Below are 11,767 nucleotides of genomic sequence, written 5' to 3'. Positions count from 1 at the left end.
CAAACACAGTATGTAAAGAATAGAATGACTTTCATGTTAGCCTGTAGGTGAAAAATGAAATGGGAGCATCCGCATTCAATTATATGCACTTATAAGCACACCAGTAGGTCAAATATAAAGCAAAATACCCCTGAACACACATTTTTAAATCAATTCTTGTAAGTAGTCAAATAATAAAAGATACAAATATAAAAAATACAGTTTAAAAAATACAGATTTTGAAACATTACATATAGATTCATATAGATTTTTCATTTGTGTTATACCAGAGATATGCATATTACATCATACTAGAAAAATTGTACTGCTATTCTGTGGTGAATACTACAGTTTTAACTGATATTTCAATGTATAGCCAATATCTAATTATAATAATGTTCTTGTTTAAAATTGGAGATATTTCCATTTACTTTGCAGCTCAGTCCTCACCCTGTCTCGCTTTAGTACCTGTTTCATTTTTATGAGTGTGCCATTTGCTTAATTGCTATTTTTAAAGTGAAGCTAAATGAAGGTCTCTTTCATGTTGGACAAAACAAAAACGTTTTAAGAGACAATAACAAATACATTTTATTTCAATTAGTTTATTATTATAATATTAAATAACACAATTCACATATAATATGTATACATGATTTTGCATGTTATTTTTTAAATACACATTATTATTAGCTTCAGGTATTGTGATTTTTTTCTCTGTTTGATGACCTCTTGGCAAGTGGATTTACAACAAAACACAAACAAACACTTTAGATTATTTTGTGTTGCGGCGTCGTGCGTTCAATCCGTTAATCCTTCCATCACAGTGTTTCATCACAGTGGTCTGTGGTGTGACTTTGCTGCCCCCTTGTGGTATATTTATTTTATTACAAGTTTATGAATCACTATGCGATCTGTAGTTCTGTTCCCTGAATTTGAGCGACTGTATTGTTGGCAGGATGTTTCGTTATAAACACGATGTTGTTGTATTTGTATTGCTTTTCTTCTTGCTTCTACTTTCGGTCAAAGTTGCGTTTCTTAAGTTGCATTATGTTTGCGACAGGGGGCGCTGTTCCTGAACATTGCTGAGATGGCTAGTTTAATAGGAGGCCCTGCTCAGTCAGTCGCACTATTAGGATGGAAGAAGAACCGGAGTCCAGAGCAGTGACCACAGTGAACAGGAGTAGCAGAAGTTACACACTGGAGGATTTGGGCCTCTCACACTCTGCTCTGGCTTATGATCACAAGTTTATGTGCTCTCCTCCAGGAATGCTTATGTTAGGAGAAATAGTAAGTAAATGTTATGTCATTGTTATGCAATATATATGTATATTTAAGTTGACAGCAATCATGTAAGCAAATTAAAATGGTGTGATTAACCTGTGACAGCACATGTGGCTTCTGTAACTGTTACATGATACACAATTTACTTTGTGTCTTTATGATGATTTTAGAAATTTCTCCACTGTGGGACTAATAAAGGTATAACTTATCTCTTATCTTATGATGACTGAACAATAATAAGTAAAGATACACAACAAATTAATATTCATTATCAGAAATGGCATAGCAGTAATCCAAGTATTATATTAACAATTTTCCTGTATGACTTTATTTTCATTCAGTACATAAAACTGACAGAAATCCTACGTCGGCCATTCTGTATTGTTTGAAATATTACGTCTATGTTCTTATAATATAGTATAATGTTAAGTACTTTGCATTGAAACTACCTTCGTTCAGCCTGATCCTGAAAATTTTTGCAACAAGAAAAAGAGCCACACATGTAGATTCCACAGAGGAGAGGAAGTGGACAAACCAAAACAGTTTAGTCAAATGACTCTTCCTCTCTCCCTTATTGTTCTTTTTCCTTCCACAATCCATCCTGAATCACATCCAAGCATTCAGGGAGTGTTTAATCTCTGGTTAGGCCTATCTGCTGAATGCAAAACCACTTTTCCTGTGACACCAAGCCTTTAGTGAAGAATTCTTTGTTACTTCTAACAGGAAGGGTTGCTGGGAGTGCATGGGGAAACACAGACACTGCATACCCTAATGCTCACAATCTGCTATTGATTATCCCCCAAGATTTCAACTGTATGTCTGCATTTGTTTGAGTGGCACATTAAAAGACTGAATCATATAATAATGCATTTCATATTTATAGAATTAAGGTTTGTTTTCCAGGTTTGTGGGCTGCTTGTGTGGACTCTTCTGGGTGGGACTGAGTATTTGCAGGTGCCAGGGTTGGCTTGGGTGATGTTTGTGTCAGTGGTGTGCTGGATTCCGACTGTCTGCCTTCTTTTACTGCAACTAACCACTGCTCACACAAAGATCCCCCGTGTCCCATGGTCAACTCTGGTGAGTTGTTGAGTCTGAAGTAGTTTAATTAACACAGTAACAAATGTAGCCTATATAATAGTAGGTATTTTGTAGCTATCAATAGTATTTTCTACAGAATATGAAATTAAGTTTTAAACTGTAACAAATTTTTACAGGGATTGTGCTTCAATAGCAGTGCTACAGTTCTGTACATGACAGCAGCAGTGATTAACGCTACATCAGTGCCACAAGCCATTAGGGGGCGCTATTACTACATTACTTGGATTGCTTCCACGGTAAGAGGAAAAATTTCACTTCCTCTTGAGAGCTTGATTAGTTTGGAATGAGTTCCATTTCCACACTTGAAAACAATGCCACATATGCTGTAAACACTTCTGAATATTTCTTTCCTTTTTAAATTTTATAGACGAGACAAGAAATAGCATGTAAAATACTCTGTTCCCAAATTCATAGTAAAACACGAGAACATTAGTCTCCTGGGAACAACCTGCCTGTTCCCACAAATATTGTTAAAAACATAATAGGCACTTAAACAAGTTCTCTTTTGTAAATATGACCCATATTTGTTCTCTTTTCAGGTATTTGCCTTCTTAGTTGTCCTTTGTTATGCAGCAAATTCATATGTGAGCTACAAATCCTGGAGATCGAAAACTGATGATACCTAAACAAAATGACTATGACAATGGGATTTTATTATTCTCATGCACATACCTATCAATTTTATATAGTACATTTGGTCATTGAGAATGTTAATATTTTTACGCTCACCTGTAATGTTTTTAAAACAAGATGCTTTTTTAATATTATATACATTCAGCGCTAAATAGGAATATTTGCCTGTGTTCTAATTAGAATGTGTATGAGAACCAAATTACTTAATAAAATAAATGTTGTGTTCATATTTGTTAAATAGATACTGTTTATCGCTGTAAACTTTACTATAAGATAATAAAAAACAGTTTCTAATAATACTGCACATGTAATGCTCCATAATCAATGCTTTTAATAACTGATGTAAATAAAGGTTTGAGTATTCGAAGCTCATTTTGATTTCTGCTTCCAGCTTTTTTTTTTTTTTTACAAGAAATATAATACGGTTATGTTAACCTTCTCCTAACTGCTTGCACAAGCCCTTGTTTCCTTGTCTTGATTTTGAGGAATTAATAGGAAAGTCACAGTGTGTCAGCTGAAAATAAAGTGTTTTTCTTATGTGAATGGTTGCCATCATGTAGGTTCACAGCAGGCGGTATAAATAATAATAGCAGTTCTTAACAGAAAAATCATTTATGGAGAAATCTTGTAGCTGGACACTATATTTACATTTACAGCATTTAGCAGACGCCCTTATCCAGAGCGACGTACAAAAGTGCTTTAAGTCTCTAGCAATGAATAAATCTACACTGGTACGCAAAATTACAAACTTAATAGAAATATAACTCTTGAGTTATATTTTATACACTATATGTATTCAAGTCCTGGAGCTAGGCATGATTAAGGGCCTTTTGCTGAAGGGCCAGTTTGCTAATTCTGTGATTTTACCTCATTGACGTCAAGCCACAACTGGCTAGGAAGTTCTGCTTTTTTTATATAACTGGCAAGAATCCATCTCACCCACAAGACTGAGGAGGAATAAAACATGGTCTACATGTAGAGTGTGTGCTTGTCTGACCGATAAAGGTCTTTTGTTCTGTAGTAGATTTGCAATACAACGGGGAAACTATTTAATTATTTAATACAAAATTTAAAAAAACATTACTTCATTCTAATGGTTGTTCCTACAATTCAGTAGGCAAAATAATTACAATTACATTTATAATTACTTGTAGGATATTTTCGAACAGGTTCTTTGACACTTTTATTAAACCACCAATAATTGGTATGAACAGTCCTCATTCTACAACCACTAGAAAGCACCACTACTATGATCATGAGTTCCTCTGGAAACGTTCTGTAAGTAAGTAAGTGTGTAAACAAGTTCACTGGTTGATCTGTGTCTACGTTGTCTCTCAGCAGGTTAGAGGATGACTATGTATGATTATGACATGCAGAGATGAATGCAGCTAGATGCTTCAACATATTCAAGATACATAGAATCTAATGTTAATGGAGTAATAAGGAGTTTGGTTCGATCCAACAGACGAGCTCAAGACTGTTTTGGCAGCAAAAGGGGGACCAACACAATATTAGGCAGGTGGTCATAATGTCAGTGTAAATTACATATATTACATACACTGTTTGAAGTTTTGAATAGAAGGTTGATGTGAGTTAAATGCATACAAGTTTTAGTCATGTGGATTTTGTTCATACCACTACAACAATACTGATTTTTACATTAGTCATGTCCATGCTTTTAACTGACAGTGTATAGAGCAGTACTGTAATGACTGTGTTGCCAAGGGGAATATTTTTCTCTTATTGAACTTGTTCCTTTCCAATATCAATTGTTCCTTTCTAATATAAACTGCACTCCTGTCCTGTTCAGCACTAACAAAAACTGAAATGCATATAAAAATTTGGTGACTACCTGCAATATGTTTAACGTTCAATGGGAAGAAAAGAGTGGGACGAGAAAACCAGAAAATTTTTAATAAAAAATTTCAGTCTTTTAAAAATGTTACTTACATTCCTGTAAAATACTCGGAAACAGAATTTAAATTAAAGGTTATAAATTAATATACATAACAGTCTCCATGAGTAAATGACCATGCAATGGAAATAGTACATTGTAACAAATTAATGTCAGCTCTGAAACATAGTCTCCCATTATTACATACCTGCTCCTATTATAAAGACTTCATTTGAGCAGTCATTTTACTGAACCTCTTAACCTCATCAATAAATGTGTAACTGCATATTGATGGTGACTGGAGCTTGTGGCTTAGACAGTGTCATCCTGCACTGGTAGGATTACCTAATAAGTAAGTCATCATCAGAAACATTCTTGTTCATTGTGGCTTAGATGAATGAAGAGAACACTGAATGGCACCAAAGCCATTCCAATTACTGCAAATATTTTCCCTTTTAAGGGAAATGGAAATACAAAAACTGAGTTAGAATTAGCCAAAATACAGGCCTAAAATTTATCCGCTAGATGGCACTGTTGTACCCATAAATGCACATTCAGCCATTTCTTAACAAGAAAATTATAGAAAAAAAAAATCTCACCGAATGTAGAGTAAGTGTGTCCATGATTAAGAGCACAAACTAGGATTTTGGTGAGGTCCAAAGAATAATGACATTGATCTGGGTATTATGTTTTGTATTATACATTGGTTTTGAATTCTTGATTTGATTGAAATATAAACGGTTAAAAAGCAAATGCTTTAATAATTTGAAATATGCATTTGTGGGCAAATTGTAGCTCGTTTTACTTTGGTATAAGATGAATAATACAATTGCTGTTGTACTAAACTATCTTATGTTTCATCTCATCAGGCCACCCATAATGTTTTATCCTTAAGCTACCTTAATAATCTTAACGATACATTATTGTAAAGTGTGTGTGTGTGTGTGTGTGTGTGTGTGTGTGTGTGTGTGTGTGTGTGTGTTACAAGAATATTATTTGTTCTTTTGATTGATGACAAAACAATTTTCCAGTTCTGGTGCATTTTAGAAACTTCAGGCAGAAAATAACTATAGTAAGAAAAATATGAAATCAATTGCATTTGATTCACTTGTTTCATTTTTGGTTTGTTTGTTTTAAATGCAACAGCTATAAGATGATGCATAAGGCAGCTATAAGATTACCCATTACTTTGGCAAGGGCTCTACTAAAAGGCCTAGCATATACGACATACGAAACAGCGTGGACTGTCAGGCTACTTGTGGTCTGAAAACTGGAATCCTGCCCCAGGAAAACTAATGTAATCTCCATAGTGAACATTCCAGCTACACCACGACCGTCTTTCTTGGATCTGCTGCAACACAAAAAGAATTTAGTTGCCATTATTATAATCAATTATGTGACCATACGAGATATTCCCTCTGAAATTAACCTTGGCACTGGTGGAGGCATTTATAATTAAAATGAAATACTCATTGTATTATTTGGATATAAACAATACAGTAGCTTTTAAGTGGTGAAATAATAGCTAAGCCTCTAGTGTATATGAACAAATGCTGCTTTTGTTTAACAGTATTTTTTTAAATAATAGTGTGGGCAACCTTTCATTGGAAAGCTGTAAGCATATGGAAAAAGTAATAGTATACTGGGCAAGCAGTGATCATGGGATTTATTTTTTTTTTTTAATTCCATGCTTTCTTCCCAATGTTAGAAAATTCCTCATTTCCCCTCAAAATTCAATAGTATATTATTTTTGCTTGCAGTCTTTCAAGAATAGCATGCATCAAGGTCAATGTTAGACACAAAGACATATCTATGAATGTAAATTATTATTGCACAAAATCAAGATTTGAGAGAGAGTATACAGTAAATACATAAAGTTTTGGATAAGTAGAGTCACCTGTAATATGTCCTCTATAATAAAAGGTTTATAATTATTTTCTGTTGTGTAAGTCTGACAATAGTATTGGAGTCAGATAAGCTGGGTTTTTACAGTCTTAACTGCTGGTGCCTACTGATTCTTGACTCTATTGAAGTCGAAATGGAGGATTTGATCTCTATTCATTCTGCTTTTTCAGCCTTGAAAGCCTCTTTCATGTTCGTTTGCTCTGAATGGGGCTCAGATGCAGCTCCACATCCACTGTTCAAACTTATTAGTATTAGGTGGGCTTTTGATCTACAGCATTAAAACACTTTATCTGGCATCCTAACTGCAGTGTACGATTTAGTTTCTTCTCTCCACACCACCATGTCAAAACGCTGAAGCTGAGAAAATTGTATCTGAGGGCCAGAAGCAGCATAGCAAGTAGCACATTCACAGCACACACAGTGGAAACCTAATCCAATCGATGCTCTCTTTAATAGCTATTCTGAACAGTTCAATTCTTGTTTGCTCCCTCAAAACACTTCTTTTATTGTCAATGTGCGAGGTAATAAAATTGTCTGCATCTCAAGGAAAGTTAAAAGCTTGGTCCTATGAGGTTCATTTTCCAAAAACCATACTCATAAATGTGTTTTACATGATGACAAGTATAAATACATCATGGGAAAACACAATGCTATAAACAACATACTGTTTATGCATTATACACTTATTGTTATCCAGTGCGATGATGAAACACACAAAAGACCACAAACAGGAAGTAACGAATGACCAGTTTGCTCAACCATCTTCTTACAGACATTTTAGCTACTTTCACTCTCAATCTAAATAAAGTACCTAAATATGAAATATGACATTTACATTTGTTAGCTTTTCCAAGGGAACCAGAAGTGTGCATCAAAGAGGAGTTAAAGGCTTATTAATGAAAATAAAACTTAAATGTCTAATTCAATGCACGATTCATCAGATGATGTAACTCTCCTGGAGTTTTCAGATCCCAACACCAGGGACATGTTAAAGTAAATGCCTAACTTCAAGGAAGTTATTTAAAGGTTGAAAGTACTTATGTCACCTTCAATTAGCTTTGTTTTACATCTCCACTGCACATGGAGGCACCCTGACATTCACTGCAGGAATAAAATGGTCTAAAATACTGCGTAGAAGTACTGTATACACCACATATGTGGGATGAAACTGAGATTTGAATCCAAATGTCTTAAATACACATCTTGCAGTTTTGTCTTGAAACTTTCTGTAATATTTTCCAAGCACCTCTTTACAGGTGTATTTATGATCAGTACTCTTCAACCCCAATGAATCATTCTTGTTCTTTGTGAGTGGTCTAATAATTACACTGATACTGCTGAATCGCAGAGCAATACATAAAATACCTTACAAGCACATTTCGTCTTTTGGATTGACCAGGAATGTCAACAAAACTTAGCTCTTATGGGAACAAGTATGATCCAGTAGACTCAATATGGACAAACTGAAGGCTCAAACAGAGATTCAAACATCTGGCTTGTCTCAAGTGCCCTCAAACATCATGGACTTACTGTAAATATAAAATGACAGTTAAAAGGCCTCGGTGTATCAGTTTCACCCAAAAGCCTTTTTACAGTTTGATATCATAGAGTATTTTTCATCTAAATTTATCAAACAGCCACCACTACAACTAAAGTCTTTTTGGAAGGTGGAGAAACTATACAAAGTCAAATTTGTAATCTGGAAAAAATAAGGGATTTTCACTAGGAGATGATCAATATTATTATGATAATGGTTGTGGGGGGGGCAAGCATGTATTGTGAATATATATTTGTTCAAGTTTTCATCATATGTGGTACTATTAAAATTTGAAAACAGAGCCATAAACAGTGTTAATTCCTTTTCCTATTGCAGTCGAGAGCAACCTTTTTATTTTTGTAATCATATTGTATTAAAATTGTGTATTAAATGATTACTAGAAATAAAATTTTATTTAGCAAACACAAGTGTAAGCAGAGTGGTCAACAGCAAAAGAAAAAAATTGAGAACAATAGTAAACACAAGCCTGCAACCCAGCCATTAGGGTTGCACAAGCCAGTGCCCTCTTAGTGCCGGTCCCAAACCCGGATAAATGGGGAGGGTTGCATTAGGAAGGGCATCCAGCGAAAACACGTGCCAAATCAAATATGCGGATTGCGAATCAGACTTTCATACCGGATCAGTTAAGGCCCGGGTTACCAAACACCGCTGCAGGTATTGTAGCCAACAGGGTACCAGTGGAAATTGGGCTAAAGCTGGCCGAAGGAGGAGAAGGAGAGGAGGAAGACATCTACAGAGACGGCAGGGAAAGGAGAAGTGTAGGAGAGTGGAGGTTAGTGTTGGTATTTTAAATGTTGGTACTATGACTGGTAAAGGGAGAGAGGTAGCTGATATGATGGAGAGGAGAAAGGTAGACATGTTGTGTGACATGTGATATGTTCTATGTAGTAGATGTAACCTGAAGGAGATTGGAGACTGTAAGGTGTTGGCAGGGGACAGTGTAGCTAGACAGCATCAGATGGTGGTCTGTAGGATGGTTTTGGAGGTAAAGAAGAAGAGGAGCAGAGAGGACTGAAAGAAGAATAAGATGGTGGAAACTTAAGGAGGACGACTGTAGTGTGAGATTCAGGGAAGAGGTCATACAGGGACTCAGTGGTGTTGAAGAGGTGCTGGATGATTGGGCGACTGATGGCAATGGAGTTTTTAACCAGGTTGTTCAACAAAATTTTGTAAAGTGAGAGGATGCTGGAGGAGTGGAGAAGGAGTGTGCTGGTACCGATCTTTAAGAATAAGGGAGATGTGCAGACCTGCAGTAACTACAGGGGAATAAAGTTGATCAGTCACACCATAAAGCTAGGGGAAAGAGTAGTGGAAGCCAGGCTGAGAGGTAACCTTCTGTTAGCAACAGGATATTGTAATTTGTAGTGAGATTAGGGAGCAGGTTCAGAAGAGCCTGGAGAGGTGGAGGTATGTGCTGGACAGAAGGGGAATGAAAATCAGTAGTAAGACAGAGTACATGTGTGTGTGAACGAGAGGGAGGGCAGTGAAGTGGTGAGGTTGCAGGGAGAAGAGGTGAAGAAGGTGGATGAGTTCAGGTACCTGGGGTCAACAGTGCAAAGTAATGGAGAGTGTGTTAGAGAAGTGAAGAAAAGAGTGCAGGCAGGGTGGAGTGGGTGGAGAAGAGTGGCAGGAGTGATTTGTGACAGAAGGGTATCTGCGAGAGTAAGGGAAAGTTTATAGGACTGTGGTGAGTCTTGTGATGTTGTATGACAATGGCATGACAATAGACAATGGCATTGACTAAAAGACAGGAGATGGGAGAAGCCAGAAGAAGAAGAAGAAGTAAAAATAAGCCTGCAACTAATAAGCATAACCCAAAGGCATCAAATTGACACCTTGTGCTACCTTGAGCAGGGAGGAACATGAGAAAGGATCTGATTAATAAATACATTTAATAAACCCTAGCAAAATAGAATATGGTCAGCATGGTGGTACAGTGAAGAAAAGAATTGCCATCTCCCAGCTCCAGTGTTCAATCTTGAGCTAAGGTGAACTGCTCTTGTGAAAGAGTGCTCTGCGATGGACTGGCTTACCAACTGGGGTGAAACTTCCCACCATGCATCCAGTGCTAGATAGGACCCACTGGGATTCCAATCAGGATAAAGTGGTAACTGAATGAGAATATGTGAAATGTAAAAAACAAAAAAAATATATAAACCTGAGAAAAATTCGAATGGTATCCTAATGGTGGGTTATTCTCTTGCCAATTAGCTTTTCTTGTTTTGAAAGGTGGTTTCCTGTAACCAAACTTAATAAGAAACAGCAGTGGTGAAATCACATATTTTAGTGTAACCAGCCCTGATGACGAACAACATAATTATAGGCCTAAAAAAAGAATGGCGTATTGTAAAATGTTATTTTTTTCCCTAGTCTACTGCTGTGGTCATTTATAGACACACACACACACACACACATTATATATATATATATATACAGTGAGGAAAATAAGTATTTGAACACCCTGCTATTTTGCAAGTTCTCCCACTTAGAAATCATGGAGGGGTCTGAAATTGTCATCGTAGGTGCATGTCCACTGTGAGAGACATAATCTAAAAAAAAAAAATCCAGAAATCACAATGTATGATTTTTTAACTATTTATTTGTATGATACAGCTGCAAATAAGTATTTGAACACCTGAGAAAGTCAATGTTAATATTTGGTACAGTAGCCTTTGTTTGCAATTACAGAGGTCAAACGTTTCCTGTAGTTTTTCACCAGGTTTGCACACACTGCAGGTGGGATTTTGGCCCACTCCTCCACACAGATCTTCTCTAGATCAGTCAGGTTTCTGGCCTGTCGCTGAAAAACACGGTGTTTGAGCTCCCTCCAAAGATTCTCTATTGGGTTTAGGTCTGGAGACTGGCTAGGCCACGCCAGAAACTTGATATGCTTCTTACAGTGCCGCTCCTTGGTTATCCTGGCTGTGTGCTTCGGGTCATTGTCATGTTGGAAGACCCAGCCTGGACCCATCTTCAATGCTCTAACTGAGGAAAGGAGGTTGTTCCCCAAAATCTCGCAATACATGGCCCAGGTCATCCTCTCCTTAATACAGTGCAATCGCCCTGTCCCATGTGCAGAAAAACACCCCCAAAGCATGATGCTACCACCCCCATGCTTCACAGTAGGGATGGTGTTCTTGGGATGGTACTCATCATTCTTCTTCCTCCAAACACGTTTAGTGGAATTATGACCCAAAAGTTCTATTTTGGTCTTATCTGACCACATGACTTTCTACCATGACTCCTCTGGATCATCCAAATGGTCATTGGCAAACTTAAGACGTGCCTGGACATGTGCTGGTTTAAGCAGGGAAACCTTCCGTGCCATCCATGATTTTAAACCATGACGTCTTAGTGTATTACCAACAGTAACCTTGGAAACGGTGGTCCCAGCTCTTTTCAGGTCATTGACCAGCTCC

General features: G+C 36.8%; 1 protein-coding gene across 1 annotated transcript; it reads left to right on the top strand.

Moving 5' to 3' along the window:
- Positions 1-1,039: 1,039 nt before the first annotated feature.
- On the top strand, positions 1,040-3,369 carry cmtm8b (CKLF-like MARVEL transmembrane domain containing 8b). The gene is made up of 4 exons (XM_083553729.1): positions 1,040-1,266; positions 2,164-2,337; positions 2,475-2,594; positions 2,898-3,369. Exons 1-4 carry the CDS (start codon positions 1,114-1,116, stop codon positions 2,982-2,984), a joined length of 534 nt encoding a protein of 177 aa, XP_083409855.1. The 5' UTR covers positions 1,040-1,113; the 3' UTR covers positions 2,985-3,369.
- Positions 3,370-11,767: the final 8,398 nt, after the last annotated feature.

The sequence above is a fragment of the Silurus aristotelis genome (genome assembly GCF_946808225.1).
Source record: "Silurus aristotelis genome assembly, chromosome: 1".
In the NCBI taxonomy this organism is placed as follows: domain Eukaryota; kingdom Metazoa; phylum Chordata; class Actinopteri; order Siluriformes; family Siluridae; genus Silurus; species Silurus aristotelis.
This window is presented reverse-complemented; position numbering and strand designations above follow the sequence as displayed.

What these genes read in the sequence shown, in the direction of transcription:
- cmtm8b (XM_083553729.1), top strand. Translation starts at nt 1,114, where the DNA reads ATGGAAGAAGAACCGGAGTCCAGAGCAGTGACCACAGTGAACAGGAGT. An exon ending in TGCTTATGTTAGGAGAAATA is followed by an intron (nt 1,267 to 2,163) that starts GTAAGTAAATGT and finishes TTTGTTTTCCAG; the next exon opens with GTTTGTGGGCTGCTTGTGTG. An exon ending in GTGTCCCATGGTCAACTCTG is followed by an intron (nt 2,338 to 2,474) that starts GTGAGTTGTTGA and finishes AAATTTTTACAG; the next exon opens with GGATTGTGCTTCAATAGCAG.